Below are 26,950 nucleotides of genomic sequence, written 5' to 3'. Positions count from 1 at the left end.
CTACTATTACAACCACCACCACATCATCATCATTATCACAACCATAATCATAATCACGACTAGCATTACCATAACCACCATCTAATCATTATCACTACCACCATCACTTCATCAACATCATTGTACAAACCACTGCAACATTATCAGTATTACCAACACTGCTATTGATATAATTTTGACATTTTTACAGGTCATACAAAACTATTCGGTTTTGGAGGTTATTTAATGTGAAAAGGGTAGGAAGTTTGCAGCTCTTTTGCATCCACATAAGATCAAAGTTGCTAAAGGATTACTCCACATCAATAATCCCCAGAAACATGAGAATGAAATAAAAAATAAAATTACTTTTTTATAAGATACAGGGCAGTGCTATGAGTTAAGCTTAGTCTGATGTTACTTTATTCTTTTCCAGCTTACATGATCTTGGTGACCAGAGATCCAAATGTAGAAGTTCGCAGAATTGTTCTCACATGTCTTGTGCCTTCTGCTACATCACTTCCTGTAATTCTGGAAAGAACCCACGATGTGAAGGACACCGTGAGAATCACTGCATACTCTGTCTTAGCTGAAAAGGTCCCATTTCGTGCTTTAAAAATTGAACAAAGGATTCAGCTACTACAAGATGGATTAAACGATAGATCTGGTATGCTCTTCATTTTTGGTCAGAGTTAAGAATAACTACTAGAGGCACATATTTTAACTTTAAAGGACTCCTGTGGTTATCAGTTATTTACAACGCACAGCTATAATACCAAACATGGAATGAATTAGGCTCAAAACCCTTCTTTAGCCAATAACAAAGTATTAAAAACGTTAATTCATTACTTTCAATCCAGGCAGTCTGTGGATTGAAAGAGATGCATTAACGTTTTTACTGTTTTGTTATTGGTTGAAGAAGGGTTCTGAGCCTGAAACATTCCATGTTTGGTATTTTGTTCTTTTTTTTTAAAAACTGTTATATTCATTTTTGTACCTTATGTTTAACAGTGCACAGCTTCTAGCAGCTTAGTATTAACTTAAACAGTTCTGATTCATGACAAGTTTGTTTTTCGGGGAAGGGGGTTTGGGGGGGGGGTTACAGTTAAATTGCTCACTTTAGATGAGATGTGGATTTAAATCTTTGATACACCGTGGAATATATTTGACACTTAATCAATTAATTATGACTTATTAAATAAGGAGTTTACAGTTGTTCTAGAATTGAATAAATGACTAGTGGAATCGCTTCTATAAATAACCAAATACAAATTTTTTGAAAACTGAAGTTATCAGCTTTTTAGTAAGATTAAGATGAGTTAACGAATTATGTGCTGAATTCAAAATGACGGATCAGATATCTAAGTTTTCTTGGACTTAGTACTTGATTGGTTAGTCATCACGTAATTTTATTATTTAGTTTCCTTTTTTATTCTGTATGAGAGATTTTATTATAATTATTAATGTTTAATATAAGTTCTTTTGCACCTTCCCTCCCCCATCATTATCTTCTTCAGAGGCTGCAAGGACTGCATTTTCAAATAAGGTTCTTCAAGCATGGATGACTGCTTGTGAAGGAAATGTCTTGGAATTTTTGAACAGGCTTGATGTACAGAGTTGTGTGAAGACTTGTGAGGCAGCCCTGTCAAATATGATGAAAAATTCTGGAATTCTGGACTTGGTCCAAAAATTTGATATCATCAATGAAGAGTAACTTTTTTTCTTATCAATATTTAGATTTCTCTGACTTTGAAGTTGCTCAACTTTCAAGGAATGTCAGTTTGAAGAATAGAATTGAAAAATAACCAATTATCGAAAAAAATTCTGATATTAAAACAAACTGCAAACCGTACTCCAACACTACTTTTAATGGGAATATGTTAATGCAAGACAATAGGGATGAAAGTTATGGATATAGTAATCAAATCCAATAGAAGAAAAAAATGAGGGGGAAGGGAAATAAAACATACTTCCTTAAATGTTGATATGAGTGTGTATTAACTCCTACTGATTGCATGATAAACAAGTAGTAAGTGAAAACAGTTAAGGGAGTTACATAATTTTTCATAAATTTTATGACTGATTATTACCATTGTGCCTCGCTCAATCCTTTTGCCTTAAGGTCACAACTAAATGTTCATAATTCTATTTTTTAACTAATGGACCTTTGCATATGTATATATTTCTTTCTTTTTGCTTGTGCGGTGGTAAGGATTAATCATTTCCAATTTACTTTCCCACAGTGCCCTCATTGAACCTGAAAAATTGACGTGTGAGAGTGCTTTCTATTGGTCTCGGCTGATAAGATTTGTTTGTGATGCTGGCCACACTTATGATGAACAGTTGGATCTGATAAGACCAAACTGTGTTAAGTTCTGTTCATATGTCGAAGAGTAAGTAATTCATTTTTTAAATAAGATTGTACATTACTCCTCTATTTAAGATCCATGCCAATATTGATGCTCATTTTCTTTTTTCTCGTGGGGGGGGGGGTATTTGGAGAACATCTCTGATCTTCAGCTGATGAATTGTTAGAGGTGAATTAGTCAATCCCATATCCCTCTCTCTCTCTCTCTCTCTCTCTCTCTCTCTCTCTCTCTCTCTCTCTCTCTCTCTCTCTCTCTCTCTCTCTCTCTCTCTCTCTCTCTCTCTTTCTTTCTCCTCCTTTTTCTTCTTCTTCCTCTTCCTCTTCTTATTCCGGAGACAACAGATGTGCTATGAATGTTTACCTATTTTCAACATATAAATTTTATTCATTTATCATTCGATCGCTGGAATTTACGCCTAATTTTTATTGAGAATGGATTTTAAATATATTTTGTAACGATTTAAAAAATTTATTAGCATATTTATAACCGTTAATTGTGCATTAGCTTGTGATTTTGCTGCCCAAAGCCTATCAATAATATATACACCAAAGATTCCTATCCCTCCAACTTTTGTTACCCCCACCACCCACTGTTGACACATCGTTTATTAAAGGAAGTAAGGAAGAGGGGAAGGAAAGAAGGAATAAAGAAAAAATTCAACAGATGGCCTTATCGTCCATTTTTACCTTGTGTATTGGCAGGCAATCTAAGATTAGTGAAGAACACAATTGATGAATTGTTTTCACTGTGTAGGTTTAATTGTGACAATCATTAAGCCTCCATAATAGCTTTAACAGAGATTTGACTATCACCTTATATACCCTCGTCAAGTTATGGTTTTTCACTATTTCGAGGAGACAGTATAATGTTTAGTAAACAAATTGGAGGTGGGGTGTGAATATACATTATCAACAGATGGTGCCACCCCAATAACTGTCTGACCAAGAAAGTATACTGTAACGATAATATTTAATTTCTCACTGTAACTTTATGACCTTATTATCTGCCCCGTGAATACATTCATATCTTATCATCATTTATATTCCACCATCATCGCACAACACAGCAAAGAATAAATAAATACAGGACATTCGTTAATGTCATCCGACACACTATTGATGGTTTCAGGTGATTTTAGCCTCTGTAAAGATTTCACTCTCCCAGGACAATATCAATACGTGGACTACCAAGGGGCAAAAAAAAAACCATTAGATTTATTATTGTGTAATGTTGAAAATGTTCACCCCTTGCCCCACTAGGTTTATCTGACCACTGAATGCTCTTGCTACTCACCACCCACTGTTTTTAAATGTGTAAAACCAGTAAAGTACAGATGTGGAATGGAATTGTGTGTTAAGAGTTGGGTGGTTGTTTTGAATTAGGAACCAGTTTATGCCATTGGATGATAGTCATCAATTTTTACAAATCAGGACATAGCGTAGGAGATGCCATTCTGCTGTTTACTAACATACAGTCATCTCGATCATGCTCGAAGCTATAACAGATTGATTTTTGCAGATTTTCTTCAGTGTTCAATACAATACAACCTCATATAATTGCTTATGTGCTCCTCAAGGTTGTGTATTGTCCCTGTATTATTTACGATATACACCACCACATCATCATCCCTACCACCACTACTACTACAACAACCACAACATCAGCCCTACCACCACTACTACAACATCATCATCATTCCTACCACAGCTACTACAACCACCACCACACAATCATCCATACAACCACTACTACTACAATCACTACCACATCATCCCTACCACCACCACTACGACAACCACCACTACATCATCATCCCTGCTACAACCACCAAATGTAATTACACTTTCAACTTTTGAAATTCCACCGAGTCGTGTTAGAAATTGCTGCGAGACAAATGTTGGACAGTGGATCGCATCTCAGTGAAATTCAAATTTATAGGTTATGGTCGCATGGATGGATCATGATCTTCACGATGTAAAATTTCCTCCGTTTTTGTGACCAGTCATTCTCACCCCTGAACTTTCGAAAATGACTTTTTGTCACAGCCTTTTTTCTTCATTGTGATGCACTCTATTAAATGCTTTTGATATTTTAACAATTTTGAATTACAGTTTCACAAAGAAGTTGGCTGTTTGTAAAGATGAAGATGAGATGATGGATCTGGAATTCATTATGGAACAGTTGCTTTTAATCCTGTCTTTTATGGATGTCTCCGATCAGGCAAGCAGGTAAGTAACATTTGACAAAGTTTTGTTAATATATTTGCTTTTTAAACCAGATTCATACCGCACTCCTAATTTCCGTCTTTTCCAGAATCTATGTCACATCTGATATTCGTGTTGGAAAAATCATCCGGGGGGGGGGGGGGGATCTTTTCAAAAAAATAGCCAAAGTATTTCTATTCTTCTTATAATTGGTGAAGACCAAGAAGTTACACCTCATTTTCATATTGATGAAGACATGGAAGTAATAGGTGGTAGTTCGACTGTCCATAGCTCATGGACCTGACTTCTGTAATTTGAAATTGACTGTAACACTTGCTTGATATCCCCTGCATCGGATGCTAGTCTGTTACAAATAATTTCACTAGATCTATTATTAGACATAGCTATCTAAATGCCTGCTGGAAGAATTGCCGGGTTAGAAACAATCCTGTTGTAATTAGCATAGCTTTTTGTTTTTTTTTAACTTACTCAAGCTATTACTGATTTAGCTGCCTTCATAGCATTGTAAGTGTAAGGAGCAGGTGGATATCTTGCATCATTCTATAATTGTTGGATAATAATAATAATAAATGGTTTTTATATAGCGCCGTACCCTGTATCTCAACAAGCTCAAAGCGATTAACAGTAACGAGACAACTTTTACTCAAACATGCCGTGTGAAACAAAGCAATATAATTCAACAGTGTTGCATATTAAAAAGACACGCTTTAAGATGTTTTATTAAAGAATTCCGCATCATTACTGTCTTATATATCTTAGTAGGGAGATCCAGATAAGGGGAGCTGAATATTCAAACTCATGCTAGCCAATTTTGCGAGTCACAAGAATGTGATTATCAGACTTTGATCTCAGATTTCTGGCTTGGTCATAAAATTTACGCATTTCATTAATGTATCCTGGACAATCAGAGTGCAGTGATTTAAAAACAAAATAGAGATCTTATATTCTTTACGTTTCTCGATGGGAAGCCAGTGGAGTTCTCGTAGCAAACCTGATGCAGATTAATTTCTCCTCTTTCTATAAATAAGCCTAGCAGCATCGTTCTGGGCTACCTGAAGGGACTTTATTTTGTCTTTATTTATAGAAGAGAGGAGAGAATTGCAATAATCTAGCTTTGATAGGATGAGATGTCTAACACTGCCTTACAATACGATTTACTTGGCTGGTAGAAGACAGATCTCAATCAATATCAATTTTGAACAACCCTAGCAGTTTCAATTACACTATTTCCTAAAACGATTGATTCACACTTTACATTTTTAAGAAATGGCCTAGCAATAAAGATTATTTAAGTTTTGCTATCGGTAAGTTTTAGTATGTTCAGCTCCTTCCAAGTTTTCAATTTAACAAAGCAAGATTGGAAAACATTCTATCAAAAGATGTAAAAGGTCTAAGGTTGCTGACTTAAAAGATTTGACTCTCGTCTGCATAAAATTGGAATGTAGATTGAAATCAGAAATAAATGACCCAAGGGGTTTCATGTACATTGTAAACAGAACTGGACCCAATACTGATCCCTGTGGCACACTAAGTTTCAGAGGATGATCAGATGATTTGACATTTTTTACAACAATCTGTCGACGATTCGTTAAATAGGATTCGAACCATTTCAACGCCAATCCTTTGTTACCTAAAGACGTTAGAGTCAATTCAACAGAATATTATGGTCAATCGTGTCAAATGCAGCTGAAAAGTCCAACATACATAAAATGTTCACCTCATTTTTTGTCATCATTTAAAATCAAATTATTTACTACCCTTCACAGCACAGTGCTATGGTTTTCCCTATATGCTTATTGGAATGGTTCATATAGATTGTGCGATTTTAAATGTAAAGTTAATTGGTGAAGTACTGTTTTTGTAAGGAATTTGGAAGTAAAGGGATGATTTGAAATGGGTCTGTAGTTTTTTAAAATTTTTATGAGAAGGAGAATGGAACATAAAAGTCAGTCAGTATATGTGTTTGATCTGCTTCACAATATCTATTTACGTTCCATTTTGAGTGGAAAATGGTCAGGCTTTTCTTAATTGAATAAAACTCTACATTTTAATTTCTATTTCATGTTTCTACTATGTTTTTTTATAGGAAAGTAATGCAAACACTCCTTCACAACCTTGTCATGTGGGAATCTGTATGGCCCTCCCTGATGGTTCACATCATGCCCTGCCTCAAACTAATCCACACAGATGTACAGGATCTGGCCAGTTTCTTGGCTGAAACCATATCTGAAATTCGTGAACCTATTACAAAGGTTGAGAAGGCTCTAAACAAGGGAGAACAGAGAGATTTGGATGTCAAGGTAAAGAAAAGAAAGAAGGTGGTGGGGAAACAGGACAGTCTTTTGTCTTAACATGGGCATACTATGACGAAAATGTTACCTATAGAATCTTTTATTCTTATTTAAGATTCTAGTGATCATTTCAGGCCTCCCTCTTGCCAGTTAAAGAAAATAATGGATCTTTTTAGAGATTTCTTTTTGATTAGGGCTTTTTTTTTCAATTCAATAGTCTTATGAAATGATTCATGTAATTATTCATTTAAATGTTAGATGGAAATACTTTTTCTCAGATCTTATATTCTTATTAGTCAATTTAACTATTAGTTTTATTATTGTTATTATCATCATCATCATCATTATTATTATTAGTATTGTAGTTATTATTATTATTATTTATTATTATTATTATTTTTTTTATTATTATTATTGGGGGTCCCAATAGCTCAGTTGGTAGAGCACTTGCTTCACATGCAAACGAACCAAGATCGATCCCGAGTGCAGTCGAGATGTTTTTCTGACCACCGTGTCCACCCATCAGTGATTGGGTAGCTGGGTTTGTTCGATCTGGTGGAAAGTATTTTGCAATAAAGTAGTGTTTTATCCAGGGGGTAGCAAGCAATTGCTATTTCATGCTGTAGGACCTGGGATAAACACCAGCTTCAAGGGCCCAATGGTGCTGAAGGACTACTTTTTAAAAAATTATTGTTCTTGATTGTTATTATTATTATTATTATTATTATTATTATTATTGTTGTTGCTGTTGTTATTATTATTATTGTTCAGGGTGTCCAGCGAGATTTGGATAATGTTGGAAATTTGACCTTTAGGTGGGACAGTTCGGATAAAAGTTAAAAATTCTCATTCCTAGGTTGTTGGGGTTTTTTTTTCATGTATGTTGCCGTAAAATTTTATGAATTATTGACGAAAGCTTAACAATAAATAAACTTGAAAAAGCTATTAGATGGGAGTCACAATGATGGCTTCCAATCTAAATATCATTTGTGACGTTGCAAGACGGTTTGGTGAAGAAGGTATATTTTGGACATTTGGACCGTTTGGTATTTCTGAATAGATCATTCTTTTCTGTTTTATTTGATACCTGTTTCATTGATGTATCATAAATTTTGGTTGAGTTATACAAGATTGAAATTGGGAGGTTCCTGCTAATCTAAGATCCAATATTCAGAGAAATTTGCACTTAAAGATTTTACACACATCACCATAGCAACGGCATGTTATATTTGAGCTATCATAATGAAATTTGGTATGCGTTTTATATAGCATGTGACTAACATGTGTGTCAAATTATTTTTAATTCGGTCCATCAACTTTTACACAACACTCATTTTTGTAATGACGATATTTTTGTAAATTGACCCTCAAGTGAAAAAATAAACCCAACAAATAGCATTTCAACAGTGCAATGTTTATTTAAAGTTAGCTGTGATATCGGCACTGTTTCACAAGATCTGCAATTCTGGAAAGTCTTCACAAATTAACTGCCAAAAGTAGCTGAGGCATTACAGCCGATTGACTGAAAAGCGAAAGGCCGTGAGTAAGTCAGACAATCTAACTCTTCAAACTTGAAATAAAGGAATGAAAATAGTGTCAGCTCAACCATAATTTCTCTTACTCAATCGATGTGTTCAAATTTGATTAAGCTATTGGTGGGGGGGAGGTGGTGGTAACAGTTCTTTGCACCCAGAAAGGAAAGGGTCCTCACCCACTCGGTTGTTTTTTTTTCTTTCATTTTCCACATCATTTTCAACATCCTCTTGCATGTCGTCCCCCCACCCTCTCTCTCTCCTCTTCCTCCCTTCTTTCCCATTACTCTCTCTCTCTCTCTCTCTCTCTCTCTCTCTCTCTCTCTCTCTCTCTCTCTCTCTCTCTCTCTCTCTCTACTTCCTGTTCCATCATTCTCTTTTTCATTTCATAATCACTCTCTTCATTTTGTCTCCACCTATTCACTATGGCTATCTCTTTCTATCGGTCTGTCCATTAACTCTTTTCTGTTAGTCTTCCTCTCTTTCTTTCTCCCTTACCGCTCGTCCTCTCTCTATCTGCCTCCTCCCTGTTCCAACAATCCCTTTAATTCCATAGTTAATCTTTTCATTATATCTCGTCCTCCCGTCCTGGTAACCATCTATATCTATCTGTCTATCCACAAGCTCTTTATTTTATTCATCCCCACATTCCATCCTCCCATCTCCAGTCAACTTTCGTTCATCGAATCATTCGAGGCAAGCGGCACGATCACGCTCAGCCCACAACAACACAATCTCCTCGACTCTGACGAGCTCAATACAATTATCGGCTGAATCTAACAAGTTAAATTATTCATTTGACAAAATATCTCATAAAATTAAGTTTATAATGAAGCAAGATTTTGAATTTTTTGCAACATGAACTCTAACAACAATCTTGCAGCATAAGCGGCCATTTTGCATAACTTATGACCATGTGATCCCGAGGACCAATAAGAGAGAAGGAGTCAAGGGGTTTTCCGTTGGTAACTATGCATGGTCTATTTCTGTTTACATAATTGGAATTTGACTACACTCTTTCGGGATTATAATTTGACCACAAGATGGGGTCAATGGGCTAAAAATAGCATCGCGAAGGCAGGAATGGAGTTCCCCTTTGAGAAAAAGTTATAGGTTACCAGATTGGTGTCCTTTTGCTAAGCTTAAAGAGCCGTCAACGGACGTCAAAATGATCCCTCTTTCAATGGGTGAAAACAGGGTATACTCTCTTTAAAAATTAAATTTATATACTTTAAGACCATTTTAATGAAAAAGGTACGATTTTATGATAGAAAAATACCTTAAAAAGTCAAAAATTGAAAAAACGCATTTTGACTATTTTAGTCACTTTTCAAATATAATGGCTGTTTTCTCAGTTCAACTAGATGTACTTTCCGCACTGAACCGTTGCGCAACATCATATTTAATACGACTTTGTGCACATTTGATTCTTAAACTGCCTGGAAGGAATTTTTTTTTCCTGAAGGTAGAATTTTTCAGTCTGGGGTTTTACTGGACATTATGTTGTTCTTGTTGTTAGTATTATTATATTTCATTCCTTTTTCTTTTCTTTTTTTCATAAATCTAGATTGCAGGTATTAAAATAAAAATACATCAACTGAGAGAAGATCTGGATGTTTGCATTCAGAATGAGGACTTTGAGAAGGCAGCTGCGCTGAAAGCCAATATCTCTGACTTAGATTTACAGAAGAGTATCCTGGTTAAAGAGGCAGAGCCTCAAGTGGAAGAAGTTCGAACTCAAAAAGTAAGTTTAAAAAGTTTCTCTTTGGTGTAATCTGTTGAATTTTAGACATGTTAAGTTTCATTCCTTATTGATGCACAGAATGTTTCACTTTTTGTATTAATAATCCTTGTTTCTGTGGTTTAAACAGCCTGTGGCAATTGCTTGTTACAAACTTGTTACACAAGTCTGTCATGGAGAACAGGGATGTAAATCTTTCCGAATTAATAGGATTTCCAAATTTTCTAGTTGTCTACTTTTCAGTAGAATATTTCTTTAATTGCTTCTCTTCTTAATTTGTATTTAACGATTTTAAGTGTGCACGTAGTTAAGTAAATTTAACACACTGATAAACAACAGAAGCTCATCTTTTATGCCAATAGCATTTTTTGGCCTATTTCCATGGCCACTTCCGAATTTTTATTTGGAAGTAGTAGTGGTTTCGTAACATTTGAATTTCCTAATATACCTAATTTTTTATTAGGCAGCTAACTTCACATTTGTTGTGTGAATTTACAGAGTTAAAGGAAGCAATATGTTAGCTAGAATCAAAAGTAGAAAATTGAGAATATCCATATGCGATTATCAATGACTATCCACTGGCACTGGGTCACCATTGCCTTGACTCTTCTTTTTCTTTGTTGTCGTTGTAGTAGCCCCTTAAATAGAGGATCTTATTTCTTATTTTAAGTTAACAAGTCTTTTACAAGATAAATAAAATGGATTATATATATTTATTATCCAGAATGATCCTCTCACACTTCTGAAGTGTCTCACCTTGGTTTGTGAATTTCTCGCCCTCCCTGATGTTAAGACAATGACTCCTACACTGCAAACATTGATGGAAACAGAGGTAAGTATTGCTGGTGTTGTTTTGTTTTGTTTTTTGTTTTTTTTATTTTGTCTTTTTAAAATTTTGAATTTTAAAAAGAATATCATAACTCAAAGTTTTAATTGATCAAACTTTTGTTTAGAACTTCCAGTGAACAAGTCCACTCGATTACATATTGGCCTTATACAACAAACTATACTTGATGATCTAAATTTATACAGATAAAATCAGAATTTACACAGCCTTTTGGGGCAAACCAAGTCAGATTCAGACTTAAATCCTCCAGGTTCAAATTTTTGTACATATCTATCTGTAAATTCTTTTATTTCTTTAATTAAATGTCACAAGGCTGTAATATCTTTAGAAGTAAACATGGTTAAACAACAAAAAAGTATTGCAGTATTTAGTATTCAGGGGATCTCGTATTTCCTATAAACCTCGTTTTTTGGTTGGGGGGGGGGGTTGTTTGTTTTGTTTTGTTTTTTTTGTTTGTTTGTTTGTTTGTTTTTATTGGGGGGGGGGGGGGGTAGCATCTCTGGTTAATGGATCTTCCTCTACTGCCATGGCAGTCCTATTAATTATTCATTCATAACAATTGATCTTAACTGAATACCAATTCCATGGCAGGTTCTACCTGGTATGACCAATGAAGTGGCAGAGATCCGTAACTATGCATTGAAGGCAATTGGTCTGTATTGTATGATCAAGAAGGAGATCATTTTCCAACATTTACCTCTTCTGTTACAGGTATTTTGAGTATAGCATTTTCCTTTCATTTCTGACAATTAACATTGACTTAGGATATTGATTATTAGACATTTTTGCCATATGGTAATTAATTTTGTGCAAGTCACCATGAAAATAATGTCCGGACAATAAAATATTTTCTTTGAGTCTGATTCAGTTGGTAAAGATTAATTGCTGCACTGGAAAGGCTGACAACTATGGGAATGAAGACCAGATAGCACCCATTTTTGTTGCCTTCAATCACTCCCTTCTTTCTAGTTATTTTATCTCTTCCTTCCATCTATCTACAAGCTTGTACATGTGAACTTTGAATTCCAAACACAGGTTACAACATAAATTGTCTGATACTTTTAAAAGTCTTTTGTCAAACAAAGTGGCATTGCATGATCTTTATTGTCTTCAGAAGGCAGTGCTTATTTGTTAGTTTAATTTGTGATCAATTATTGTCCTCTTTTGTGACAATACACCAGGTTAATAAAGAATTTAACTCCTATCTTTTTCATTTCTTCTCTCCCTATGCAGGCCTCCCAGATTGATACCCAAATGGTCAAGATCACAGCATTGAAGTCGATCTTCGATTTGATTCATGTGTACGGCATGGATGCATTCAATGAGAATGACAAATCTGTCATTGGGGAAATGGAGTCGTCTGTTGTGAGTGAAATAGAGGAGCAAAGAACAGAAACTGACATAAGTTCAGCAGATGTTTTTGATGAAAGTCAGCAAGAAGACAAAAGCAAAAATGTAAATGAGACAGCAAATAAACTCATTACCATTTTGAGTGCTGCTTTGGACAATGAGGTACTGTTTTATTTTATTATTTCTGTACAGCTGCAAAATGTTCTGCAATTTGTGATCTTTTGACTCACCTTTGATTCCAAAAATATGTGCTTGTAAAATGATCAATCCATCATTATTTTATTTCATCTAATGAAAATAAGAAGGATGAAATTTTAATTTTCAGGTCCCAAGAGCGTTTCTACCTCAACTCATAACACTGTGGTAACATAAGATTCTTGAACTCCTGTGTTATAAATTTTGAACAAGCTCCCAGTGTCGCATCAACTTGAGAGCATGCATCAGGAATGAGTTTGAAATTTCAGATAGAGGAGTTCAAGAATATTATCATTTTACCCCTCCAATGACCTCACCTTTATTATCTCTTCTGAAAATGCATTCTTTTTTACAATGATTGGTTCTCGAATTCATTTATTTTGTAGTCAGGATATTATTACACGTCAAATTATATTTTTAGTAAAACTGTATGTGTGAGGAAAAAACAATTATGGAACTGTATCCGTTTTGTTTTTTTTACAAAGGGTAATAAGGATGCCTCATAATGTTATCTCTTATGCTTTATTATTATTAGGAAATCCCAAAAACCAAAGGGGTATAATTGGGCTATTTTCAGTTCTTTGTACAACACTCACTTAGAATTTTAAAGAAATTGAGATTTTGGTTTGTTGGTGAAAATTTCTGTCAGTATTTTATCAATAGCCTTTTTAACAGTCTAAATCTATAAATTATACCTCATACTGACCCTGCATTTTTTGGCACAGCTTGCGGCCGCAATATTAGAGAAAATTTTCTGATTTGCATTGCAACTGCAAAAACTGCACATTTTGCAAATTTTTGACAAATTCTTTTTTTTTTCTTGTTTTACATTTTTACTAAATTTGCGTTCCCCGCGGTGAAGAAGATTTTTATTGTAATTTTGTTTTCCCAACTTTGTGCCTATTTCCAAATAGTTAGTTGTTTGGTGTGATACAACATATTTAGAAACCTGCTAAATTTGTTCAAAATTTACTTATATTCTTCAGCAAAATTCATCATTTCTTTGCAAAATTTTGAAATACCAGCTCATAACTAATGGTGACATCCTCTCTTACATTGTCTGTTCCAATTATACAGAGTATTTTCACAACCTGGCAACATATATATTTTTATATATATATATATATATATATATATATATATATATATATATATATATATATATATATATATATATATATATATATATATATATATATATATATATATATATATATATATATATATATGAGCCAAGGTCAAAAGGTGCCAATTTTTTTTCTCAAAATAAAAGTGACATAATAGTCCATTCATGTTTCTATATGTGTAGCAAAAACCCTGTACTTCATGAATCAAAGGCCCTTTAGATAACTTTAAGGTCTAACGCAGCATAATATCGTCAACAGTACCTATAGGTTGCTGGTGTCACCTGTGACCGGTGACACCAAAATGAGACAAAAAACTCAATAACCAAAAGGTTTTTGTTGAGTATCAAACTTTATTTAGTAAGTTATGGACAAAAAGACACAATCAACAACAATCATAGTACAATAATATTACCAACTATTGGAGAAAATGTTGCTTTTTGGTGTCATCGGTCACAAGCAACATAGAATGCAAATATATTATTTCATAAAAATGTTTGTACATTAACAAAAACAACAATATTGCATATGTTTATTACCAGCAATGTTCAGACACTTTTGGAATAAAATGTTGGGAAATAATGTGACCAAAGCATATCTTATTTAGCGGCATTGTGTCACTTGTGACATTAGACCGATGACACCATTACTTATGTCACAAGCAATACCAAATTGCAATTTCGACAATATATCATTAATTTCAGTCAAACCAGTGTAATAACCACAGTTAAATATGGAATTTAATAATATTTCAAAAACCAAAGACTTTAAAAATAGAAATATACATGGAAATTAGAGCATCTGAATGTGACTTGTGACATAAGACCGGTGACACCATTACTTATGTCACAAGCAACACCAAATCACACTTTCGTCCATAATATATCATTATTTTCAGTCAAAAAAGCACAATAACCTACTCTAAAATGAAATTCAATAATATCTTAAGAAACTAAATACTTTCAAATTGGAAATATACTTAGAAATTAGTAATACCATTGTTGCTATTACTTTGGTCAAAATCGGCACTAGAACGCAATTTTGCCTCAATAAATCAAAAATAGCACTGAACACATGTAATATAGCCTGTTAAAATGTAATTCAATGATATTTCAAGCTTTGAAGAACATGATAACAGAAATACATTAGAAACTTCAAACTTAAGTGTCACCTGTGACATTTTAACCAATGACACCAATGGTCACAAAAAGTACCAGAAATCACACAAACACTAGATAAATATCAGCCATGGTAATGAATTCATGTAACCATACGGTAACCATCACCATACTGCTCAAATCTGCTAGTTTGTAGTAATTTAGTGTGTTAATAGTACATCAAATCAAATTTCTTGACAACCCTTCTTTTATCTGGATTCGTCAAAAGCTTGAGTTTTGTCTTTTTCTTGATTGATACAACCCTGAAACATAAAAAATTAGAATTACAAGGAAATAATTAATTGTGTCAAAATCACAGTCTTATGTGAGATGTCATAATATCATATTTGTAAATAGAATATCAGCTGAAAACATAATTTTTTGGTGGCACTTTGTAATATCCAATATCAAGTGTTGCTTGTGACAATGTAAAATAGCGATGACACCAAAGTTCAACTTACCTTTTCTGCCTGGAGCCACGCTGGAAAGGCAAATGAACGTGCTGCACTTCAAAGGCTGGTAAGAAGGGTGGATCCAAATTGCGAATCGCCATTTAACGAAACAAACTTCCACGTATTCACGCATGCCGTGTTGCTTGTGACAAATGACACCAAAACCAATAAGCCTCAATAACCGCAAAACGGTATACATTTACTCCAAGATTTGAGTTAAGATAGTAAATCTATGCTTTTTTCTCATAATAAAACATTTTATAAAGATTAAACATGAGCTTTAAAGTTTCGTGTCGAGTCTTCGTATTGTGCTGTGTTTGATGACTCCAAAGGTCACAAGCAACACCAAATTTTTAAGAAATCTATATGAAACTTAATCAGATATGTAATATACTGCAATTGCGTTTAAAAGTAAATTTTGACTTTATACAATTAGTCAAATTTCAATCAAGGGGGGTAAAACATCACATTTAATTTCTACATGATTTCTAAAAAGGTGATGCGTTGACCTCGTTTTAAGCACATGCCAAACAGCATTCAAATTTCACTTTCAAGTTGTTTATTTCATATTCTGTTGAACAGAGTATGTTGAGCTATCTCATTTTATCTCTTCTTCATATTATCAATTGATTACAAGCATTAACCCAATGAAAACAGCCCATAATTAAGTAAAAATCAAATTTTCTTAACACTGGTATCAGGCGGGCACCTTTTGACCTTGGCTCATATATATATATATATATATATATATATATATATATATATATATATATATATATATATATATATATATAGATATAGATATTTTTTAATTTTTTTATCAAGTGAAAATAACTAAAAGGTGAAATTTTCCTGTTGATTATAATTCCGCAGTGTTCGGATATTCGGATGGTGGCTGTTGAAGGCTTTTCCAAGCTCTTGTTATCAGGTCGTCTGGTATCATCAAATCTCATGTCACACTTGCTACTACTTTGGTTCAATCCACTCAGTGAAAGTGACTCTTCATTACTACAAACTCTTGCTGTTTTCTTTCCATTGTTCGCCTTTACAAACAGGTAAGATGCACATTCCCTGCAAGAGTAATGAACATCTTAATTTTCTCCTTCATCCATTTATTCATTTTATTTTTACATAACCATCTGATGTGATTTTAATATGTACAATCAAAAAATTGTTGTCCACAACATCATCTTTTGGAAGCCATTTAAGGTTCAATAGGTTTGTGTGCGTGTGTGGTCTGTTTATTTTTTAAGTAGAATTTTCATCTCTAGGATTTTGAAACATTTTTTCTTATAAATCTGTTTAATGAAATGCTTATGTCTGTGGTTCAGAAATTTTAAAATTTTAGAAATTGCAATGTGCTTAGTTAAGAACCCTTATTACTGTCATTGTCACCAAATTTTGTTTCAGTTCAAACCAACAATTGATTGAAGAAACATTTGTGCCAACCCTCCGTACCATTCTGCGAGCACCATCATCTTCACCCTTGGCCGAAGTGAATGAATTAAACGTTGCAAACTTCTTATGCAGATTAACAGATGCTGAACATTTGATTGACAACCAAAGAGCACAGTCTTCAACTAAGGTAAGCTCTTTTGATCCCTTTGTAGGAAATTAATATGTGCCCAAAATGTTTTAAACAGGTGATGGTTTATTCATCTTAACAACAATACTACCACATTATCTCATTCGTCTGTAGTGGTTCATTCATCCTGTTTTGTTGATAAAGGGGAAACCCAAAACGTCCATTCTATCTGTTTTCGTATATTATATTGAAGCTTACATTCAATTTCACATTGATATTTTATATCTTCGAGCTTCGAGCAGCACCCTTTACAAAAATGTTTCAATAACATTTTGCTCAGTTTTTCATGGAGATGCCAAAACTCCGATTTTACTGGGTCTGGAGTAAAAATTCTGGGTTACAGACAACTTCCATCAAATTCTGGTAATATGTAATCGTTGTATCATCACAATTGCCCCATATCATTATCAACACTCCTGCCACAATTTATGCCACCATTACTTCAACCACCACGACATTATCATTATCACTACAACCACCATCACAACATCAATATCACTAACACCAACACATCATCTTTATCACCACTTACAGCAACCACCACCACATCACCATCATCGCTACCACTTCTACAACTTCATCATTACAATTACAATCACCACTACATCATCATCATCATTACTAACACTACTTCAACCACCACCACATCATCATTATCTCTACCATCAACAAAGCGATTCAATATAAATTTATGAGACATTGCCTGATTTTTGTGGATTATCTAATATGATTTTTTTTAAAAGGAAGTTGAAGTGGTTGATGACATTGTCTTCATATGAATATTTAACTGTCCAAAATAGATTGGATCCTGTGAGACAAATTTTAGATTGGCATCTCTGTTCATGAAATTCGCAGTAATAGCAGATTGCTATTTTCATTCCATACAGATAGAATAAATTTTGTTTATTTTTTTGGTTGTATGTTTGGGAAAAGATTGATAAATGTTATTGGTACAGTTGTAACATGTGGAATTATTTATATTGATTAGGTGATATTTAGTTGGTTAAGAAAAGAGATAAATGTGATATGGCAGAATGCTTTTTGTGAAATTTGTAATTTACCTAGCCATTTTGTTAGAAGACGAATCTTGTTATTGATCAGAGAAATGAGGTGACTTTTAAAACTTACTAAGTGGCAGCCAGACAGAAAATAAGTCAAAGCTCTCTTTTCATCTCTTGGGCCCTTTGGAATTGCCTGGCAAAGCTAGGTTTAAAAAAATGAAACACTCAGGGTACTGTTATATAAGGCAAAGAAAGCAGATATTGAAAGTTACCCTTTTCAAACAAAACACATCTCCTGATAGTTGAGAAAACTCAACAATGATTATAGAGATTGATTGTTTAATAATAATTCATTTTTCTTCATCAGGAGAATCCCTGCCATGACAGTTTGGCTGTAAAGTTATGTAATGAGATTTTGTCTGCTCCCGACTCCTTCCATGTCAAATTTTGGCTAAAAATTCTTGGTCAGTTATTCATTTCTCCTGAGAATCTCCCACTTCTAAGGGACTTGGATACACTATGCAATAAAATGATAATGGTGAGTTTATTTCATGACTGACTTTATTTGTTTTACTTTCATTGTGGATTTAATAAATGTTAGAAATGTTTATAAGTTTTATTAGTGCTTTGAGAAACAATTAGATAAATCTAACATTTTGATGGATTCCACTGTGAAAGATCATGTAAATCTCAACTAATCACTACAGGCACCAGCTCTCAAGATACATTGATTGAGGTGGCCCAAACAGATACCATACTATTTGATTTTAGTAAGGTTTTTGACAAAGTCTACCAAAATTCTACCATGAAAGCCTCCTACTCCTGGCAAAGCTGAAACTCTCATGGGTAGCCCAATTCTCATCAAATTGTAAACAGAAAGTTGTGATTGAGAATGAAATGTCCACATATGTGCTAGTTCTGTCATGAGTTCCACGAGGAACAGTACTTGGGCCTCCCTTACTCCTAATATACAAAAATTAAATGCCAGAGCAGAGCTGCCAACCTACCGCAAAAAATGCAGAATTGTGCGCATTTTCAGCGTTTGTACGCTTGTCCGCATTTCCCCCAAGATTGTACCCATTTTCAGTGTACGGAGTCACTTCAGTTTTCTTTAGATGTAATAACCCGGATGCTTGTATCGCTGTTATCTTAAGCTTGCTGGATCGTTCAAATTTGTACTCGATACCAATTCATTGCTCTATTGTTTTAGTCCGATATCATGAAATCGAATTCTCATCGTTAGCCTGGAAGTCTGTTTCAAGCTTTTACTTTTAGGTCTAGTTTCTTTGTTCAGAGTCATTCTCTTGACAGGTGGCAGATTTTCAATTTTCTTCGCCGTCTCAGTTCGCAGATGAGTTTATTGAATATGTTAGTTTCCGTCGATTTCAGGATTGTACCCATTTTTATGAAATCTCCCCCATTTTGAGGTCCCATTGTACACATTCTCATCAGCTGGGGTTGGCAGCTCAGCCAGAGAGAGTCGGAGAGAACAAAATCAAGGCTTTACTTTTTGATGATGATAGCCTGTTACAAAGAGATTAAAACATTAAATGACACAGATCCTCCAAAATGACATCAACATACTTCAAGAATGAGAAAACAAATGGAAGTATGAATTCCACCCACAAAAACAGTCGTGCGCTTTACAAACAAACTGATGCCAGTTGAATCGGACAAAAATTGGATTCAATGACAAAATCTGATTTTCTAGGAATAACATTAGACTAGAAGATGTCATGAAATGACCATGGTAACCAAATTTCCTAAAACGTCAACACTCAATTTAATGTAAATAAAAACAACAAAACAAACAAACAAAACCAAGCAATGTCTTTGTCAGATCAATCCTGGAATATAATTGTAGAGTATGGGATCCATAACCAGCAATCAGACAAGAAACTTGAACGAATTCAAAGGAGAGCATGCTGGCTTGTCTGTAACAAATACTCAAAGAAAGGATGACACATTTGATGGTATAAAAAGGATGGAAATCGCTAGTCGAATGGAGAAAGCAGCAAACAAAGAGATAACAGAATCTCAACAGATATTCTTGAGAAAAACCCAAGAAAGAAAAATATATACAGAGTACCATGTTCTTAAACAAAGAGATTTATGCATTAATATTTTTTCCAAATGTGATTCAAATGTGAAATTCAATCCCTTGTAAGCTCTGTGAATTCAGTAATTCATGCACTACTCATTGGAGCTCTTAAATATCAAGCCTCAAGAACATTACTAGCCAAACCGTCCACTCAATGTCAGGTTTACTTTCAACACTGAATCTGCAACAGAAATGGATTAGACTGTACTGCCATCTTGTGAGGTTGATGAAGGTATCTAAAGCCTCATTAAGCCATAAGTTGTAGTACTTGTAATCCTTTGATTACTGTTTTATTTTCTTTCTTTCACCACAATAATACAGTGGAATCCTGATAAAGACAACATAGTAGGACCAGAAAGATTGGTTGACTTTAAGCAAGGATAACTTTATATATTATCAATGGGACACAAATAGATAAAGAACAGAAAATTTGAGACCATCAAGTGGTGTCAACTTTAACCAGAGCTTGACTAAAAGAGTGTTGACTTTATGTGAATTCCACTGTATTAGTTTAACCATTTTAATATAGTGCTTATGTTTGTGGAAATATTTAACCACATCTTGGAATTTATTGATGGCTACCTGGTTACATTGCTGGAAAAAATGTGGATTTCAACCAATGTGGTTTTTTTCAAGTCCTACTTGTTTTGTATCATTTATTGCTGTTTTACATCACTGAAAACAAACATTAAAAAATATATGTATTTTCAACAGGTTGTCACAGAGAAACAATGTGTAAAACTGATAGAGGATTTGAATCAGAATATTAGTGCTATGATTGAAGAGGCACAGAAAATAGCTCAGAGCGATGAGAAGGGTGAAGAGGACAAAGAAGATGAAGACGACAATGCTGATGAGATAAATAAAACACCAGAACCGAGATCTGCAAGGCCAGTTGAAAATCCTTGTCCCACCCCAGCAGCAACAAATTGTAAGGACTTTTCCGGTTTAGCAATGAACAAAAAAAAAAAAAAAGAAAGGACAATAGTTGTCTTTTTATTCTATCTTGAACTTTATCCTTGACTACTTGTGCTAGGTTGGTTAATTGGTGTGAAGGGGGGAAGGAGTAGTGAAGGAAAGAACAAGATGATAAATTTCAGAATTTTGTAATGTTCAGTTCCCCAAACCCTAATTGTTTATTTATTATTATATTTATTTTTCACACATTTTTTTTGTTAGTTTGTTCGCTATTCTTTCTGGATTTTGTGTGTACCTTTTATATGATGCAATGTCGACATTTTCTTTTTTATTTATGTAGGTTTGGCATGACAATGAATTATAATCTGCATTTTTGTTTAGGAGGGAGGAATGAGAAAAAAGAAATGAATTTCACTTCCATAAAATTAAGTAATGATGACGGTGATAATGGTAATAATATACGTTTTTAGGGACTGTGGCAATCTTTGCAGTATAATGAATAACTTTATCATATTTAATTGTTTAAAAATAATAAATAGTTCTAAAGGCATGCAGATAGGGAATGTTTGAAGTGCCTGCCCCACACTTTTTCTGAATTTAAGTTCTAACTGTATGATTTACTTTCCTTAGTATGTTCACATTTGATGACGCACTTTTGTATTCTTATTGTAGAAAAATAAACAAGAATATGTGTGCTTGTCTCATGCAGAAAATAGGCTTTCATGTGAGATCTTTTTTTCTCATATATTTTAATCAGTAAAAGTTTTATAACAAAAGATATTTTGACGGAAAAGCGGATCTACAATAGAACCATAAATTTCAATATTTTATTCTATATTAAAATTAAATTCATCTCAAGTTATGTTTGAATACTGACAATTGAACGAGCATAACATAACCTTTCATATAGCTTTACTTCTCGTGTATATTAAATGGTAAAAGTTTTATAAACATTTTTCGTCATGTTTTGTCTTAGTGAACTTATACTTATACATTTCGATTACTAATATTACCACTCCTCCTTGTGGTAATATTTCAGTTCAAATAAAATCAAATATATATATCGTTTCCTGTTTATAGAGATAGAAATAAGGTTTAATTTGGTATCTCAGGGTGGTTGGTAACTTTAATAGTTTTCGTCTTATAGGGTTTTTAGTTATAGTCGCTTGCATCACTTTTCTTAGGCTTTCATCCTTTTTCACATTTTAAGCTTTTTCGGCATATTTGACAACTGATAAATTTTTTATTTCTGTTCTGAGACCTTTGGAAAAAATTAGGCTTATTCTATGATGTATTTAATGCATTATATGTAATTTCAACTAAATGTGAAAGCAATTAATTTTTTTTTGTTTGCCACCTCAAATTTTGGTTTTTATCAATAAATGTTTGAAAAGTAGATGCATGTGCATGCAGAACTTGTCTCTAACATTAGTTAAACATTTTACCACACAATGGTGCAGGGCAGTATCGATATTTCCAATAAATCATGTCATTAAAACTATAACAGATAGAGTGGCGCAGTTTATTTTATATATAACAGTAATTGCAGATCAAATTTCATTAAGATAAAACTTTACGAATAACTTGGTTTAAAAACATTCAACCCCAGTCTTTTCGAGGGTTGTCGAGGTAAAAAAAACCTGTCTCAAGAGAGTTAATGGTCACCACTTCATTATTTGTACTGACAGCATGTTTTCAGCATTACATTTCCTGTATTTTTAACCTTGTCATAAAGGCCATATTTCAATTGGCATCACTTTTCTCTGGTCTGTAGGAAATAGTATGAACAATTTTGGGAGATCAATTTTGAATAAATCATTACTGTAGATTAACTTACTGCGATGTTCTCTTTATTTTCAGTGAAAACGCCAGCCAATCCTAAATCAACACGAGTTTCAAAAACCAGAAGCATTGTGAGATCAACCCGAGGCAATGCTAACTTCAGGTACTTTGGGTTTAGTTTCATAGCCAAAGAAGGAACAACACATATTGTAGAAAATGATTAATTTGTTTGTTTTAACCCAATACATCCTAAGCCAAAATGAGGTTAACACACCCCCCCCCCCCCCCCCCTCCCCCTTTTTTTTGCATCCTAAGACAAGGGAAGTAATTCTTGGGAAAATGCTACCTACTTCCAAATAAAAATTAATTTTGAGATTACTATTCATTTCAAGGGTTTTACAGCGCTTTCGACACATTTAGGTCATGTTGATGCTTTCATATAAAGTCCAGCACCATGTACACTGTTTTGAAGGATTATCGGTGTACAGTGCAGGGCGGATATGTATCGACATGACATCAAAGTCCTGTTTTTTTTTGGGGGGGGGGGGGTTTCGCTATATAACATTAGTAAATAAAAATCGCCTATATCGACATAGTAGTTGAAAATTTAGAAGTCGCCATTGTTGCCTATGTGGAATCTGATGAGGATAGTGCACCATTGGGACCAGTCTCTGGCCCTGTCACTATAGTAGCTATCAAGACCCTACACTGTTTTGCACAGCAAATTCACGAGCACTTCCTTACTTGACTTCCTTGTCTTTGTGGAGGAAAGGGTCCATAAAAATATTCTTTGCCTTCAGAGATAGACCATAATAACAGAAGTCAAATAAAGTGAACCGTAATAAATTTCAAATCGGCCCTTTTAAAGGCCACCTTATCATCAAGATTGACTTCCCTTGTTTTCTAATTTGTTTCCCTTTCATTTTTTGGAATGACTGATATATCGACATTTTACCACAGTCCTGACGATGTTGTTATATCCATTCTCAACTGTATTTAAAGGGTCAAAATGAGATTATGTGGTTCTTTCTCTTGAAAATCCATTATAACAAGAGCTTAGGAATAATGAGAATTTATGCACAGAACGGAGTTTTTCATTTTAACTAAGCTCCACTGTAACATGTTTTTTATATGTCATTTTAAATTTCAAGCAGATTGAACGATTGACAATCAGGGAAAATTTTGGCAAATTTACCTCCTTTATGTTTTGACCGACAAGTTGGGTTTTTTTCTTTTTCACCATATCAATGTATAAATGTAAATTTTGTGTTACCCAAGAACAGTAAGAATAGTTTAAGCACCAGGTTGCAGTAAAAGTTAAAGGATAGTCTTTGATAAGACAATGTAATAACCTGTAAAATTCATATTTTCCACAGTCAATTTGATGATAATGTTTTTGCCACACCCGCTCAGACAAGGGCAAGGAAAGCAGAAGCTTTGGAAGAGACCAGGGTTAACTTGGAAAATTTGCTGCTAGAAAATAGTGCAAAGAAGCCCAGAAAATCTGGGAAAACTCCAAAACGGTAAGAAAAATATCTTTAACCAGGAACCCTGAGCTTCTGCTTTATATCAGTTGTTATAAACAATCACTTGTTGGAGTCCCAAAGACTCTACATAATGTCAGTATGTCTAGACCTCATGTAAAATTAGACAGTACAGCGCAAAAATCTCGAACTCGCAAATCTGGATTACATCTCAACTCCCTATTTAATCCCTCTTTTTTCATACTACTGGCAACACGAAAATCTCGAACACTATCGGAGGCAAACATGGAAATCTCTCTGAGCCTTCACTTTCGCATTCGTTGATGACCATGGAAATCCCAAACAAACTGGACCTTCACTTTCGCGCTTGTTTATAAAATTCTTTTGCCTATGTTTCTATTGAGTGGAAATGAAAGCTGCCATCATTCTCCATTGGCATTAACTGTGCTAGTTAATGTGTTTTCACTCGTATGTGTGTGAGTGGAGGGAGGTGGTTTGCGAAGTATGTTTGACCAGTGTCTTATGCATGCGATGCTTCACTCTGTGTATCAGTCCCAGTGGAAGGCTAGTGACGCAGCAATGGCACGAGCCTATGTTGTTTTGTATTAAAATCAAAGAACTGATTAAGATTAAGAGGCTCCAGGTGGATAAGTGAGGAGTGGAAAAAATTAGATACTGGATTCGCAGATATAAAGATATCGAGTGCTGAGTGTGTAATCAACAATGCGATGTCCTGGCTTTGTCTTTTTAATATAGTACACATTGTCATTTGTTATTGAATGAAACAAGACGCACTAAACACAGCACCTCATTATAATGAGACCTTACCTAAACCACCCATCTTTAACCCCTTCACATTATTTGTAAAATACTCCACCGAAATCTCATACAAATAGGCCTGGTTCCAACTTGTTCGAGATTTTTGTGCTGCACTGTGGTATCAATTTAAGGGAAGGCTTACAGGTGTGCTGGTACCTGAACTGAATATATAAATAATCAGGTGTTTTGCTCTTCCGTTGCATGCATGCAGTTACCTTAAGTCAAGTAGCTCTCTTTGTAAATCGGATCGTAGTAAAATGAGCTAGGTCCAAGTATGTCAGTGATAAAAAGCGACTAAGTCAATTAATTACGTGAATCACTGTTGAAATAAAGTTGAATTAAGTACCAAACCATAAAATCATTTGTCACAAAAGCCTCTAACATTTTATACTTTATTCAAAGAGAGGAGTTTTAATTGATTTTATTTTTAGTATAATCTCTTAAGAGATCTGTGTGTTTTATGATTTCAAACTTTCACATGTTGATTGAGCCCAACTGTATTCTGAAAACATCCATATAACATGAACTTTGCATGTCTAATCTTTTTATACAACATATTTCTGTCCATCTATCAGTAGCAGTGATAGAGTAACTGGGTCGGTTAGATCTGGTGGAAAGTACTCTTATCCAAAGAGTACCATTTGTTTCCATCAGTTTTATGCAACAGAAACTGGAATAAAATCCAACATCATAGACTTGGAAGACCTTCAAAAGTTCTATGACAATGTTAGATGGTATTGGTTACTATTCATTTGATATTCCAATTCTAGTTTATGTGCATTGTCTCAGCGTTTATCTTCACTAATAGTTTTGTTTTTTTCTCCTCTTTCAATCAGGCCTCTTCATAATATTCAAGATCCAGCTTTGTAAAAATGGACCTTTCCCATCCTTCTATTTCTATTTGTTTACTCACTTCGTACAATGCTTCATACCACCATTAAACTGTATATGAAATAAACATCCACAATACTATTTTGTCATTTTTACTTTGTGTTTTTTTATAAGTAGGGCTATGAGGTCCAGTGGTATGACACTCTCCTTTGGATTGTAAGGGTCCTGGGTTCAAGTCTCGCTCTGACTGGTGATAGTTGAGTCCTTGGAAAAGGCTCTTAACTCACATTCTCTCACTGTACTCAGAAGTAAAATGAGTACCTGGTCGTTAACAGCATTGTCTCTGTAAGAAGAAAAAAAAATGAACTATCACCTAGCAGGTGTCATGTGTTGTGCTATACGTTGCTGTTGGCACACTCCACAAACGGTTATTTACAGGAATTTTCATCCAATCCTTTCACCATTCAGATCAATCTCTATTTCACATGCAATGAAAATAAGAGAAAATAGAAAAATTAAAGGGAATAACAATTTTGGAAAGAGTGGGATGGTTTCATGTCTATTTTTTTTCAGAAGGAGGGGAGGGGGTTGTTAGAACATCTTTTTTTTTTAAGGGGAAGAAAAATATAAATATTTGCAACATGATTTACTCTGATAGAAATAGAAGGCAAGTTTTTAATTTTTTTAAATTGGCAACAATGGAATTCGAACCCACCAATATAGTCATATGTAGAACCTCACCTGGTCAATCTATCCCAAACAAGCCATTTGAGCTTGTCAATCAAAATCATGGTCTCCCTAGAAAACTGATCAGTTTGACTAAAAAGTCCATGATTGTGGTCTCCCTATCCAAATATGATGATTTTAGTTGGGGAGACCACGATCGTGGTCTTTCCTCCAAGAATTTAAACTTTTTTTTTACAGGTTTAACGAAAGCGCCATTTTGTTTATGAAAACAGAATGGCCAGAGCATTTTATCTTCAACACTAAAGAGTGTTGGGAGTACAAATAGGGAAAGGTGGTAGTTTTTCCTATTTGTGGTCCTATGACAAATACAGTACTGCCAACAATACGTAAAAAATGCATATTTTTAAGCATTTTCATTCATTGTACACTTTTTTACTGAAACTGAAAGATCTTATGCATTGTTCAATTTCTATAGCTTTTTTA

General features: G+C 34.2%; 1 protein-coding gene across 2 annotated transcripts in view; it reads left to right on the top strand.

Annotated features, from left to right (window-relative positions):
* LOC144965393 (condensin complex subunit 3-like) overlaps nucleotides 1–25,929 on the top strand; it is a 34,518-nt gene extending 8,589 nt beyond the window's left edge. For both annotated transcript variants that reach the window (XM_078900689.1, XM_078900691.1), the window contains exons 5-20: nucleotides 413–643; nucleotides 1,494–1,686; nucleotides 2,220–2,369; nucleotides 4,457–4,573; nucleotides 6,657–6,870; nucleotides 9,961–10,137; nucleotides 10,859–10,966; nucleotides 11,573–11,692; nucleotides 12,215–12,493; nucleotides 16,133–16,314; nucleotides 16,670–16,844; nucleotides 18,213–18,383; nucleotides 20,661–20,877; nucleotides 22,725–22,809; nucleotides 24,023–24,169; nucleotides 25,786–25,929. In XM_078900689.1, the coding sequence (XP_078756815.1) occupies nucleotides 413–643; nucleotides 1,494–1,686; nucleotides 2,220–2,369; nucleotides 4,457–4,573; nucleotides 6,657–6,870; nucleotides 9,961–10,137; nucleotides 10,859–10,966; nucleotides 11,573–11,692; nucleotides 12,215–12,493; nucleotides 16,133–16,314; nucleotides 16,670–16,844; nucleotides 18,213–18,383; nucleotides 20,661–20,877; nucleotides 22,725–22,809; nucleotides 24,023–24,169; nucleotides 25,786–25,819 (2,600 nt within the window). In that variant the 3' untranslated portion in view covers nucleotides 25,820–25,929. The remainder of the gene's footprint in view (nucleotides 1–412; nucleotides 644–1,493; nucleotides 1,687–2,219; nucleotides 2,370–4,456; nucleotides 4,574–6,656; nucleotides 6,871–9,960; nucleotides 10,138–10,858; nucleotides 10,967–11,572; nucleotides 11,693–12,214; nucleotides 12,494–16,132; nucleotides 16,315–16,669; nucleotides 16,845–18,212; nucleotides 18,384–20,660; nucleotides 20,878–22,724; nucleotides 22,810–24,022; nucleotides 24,170–25,785) is intronic.
* Nucleotides 25,930–26,950: the final 1,021 nt, after the last annotated feature.

The sequence above is a fragment of the Berghia stephanieae genome, chromosome 2 (genome assembly GCF_034508935.2).
Source record: "Berghia stephanieae isolate SIO BIC M18660-M18661 chromosome 2, UCSD_Bste_1.3, whole genome shotgun sequence".
In the NCBI taxonomy this organism is placed as follows: domain Eukaryota; kingdom Metazoa; phylum Mollusca; class Gastropoda; order Nudibranchia; family Aeolidiidae; genus Berghia; species Berghia stephanieae.
This window is presented reverse-complemented; position numbering and strand designations above follow the sequence as displayed.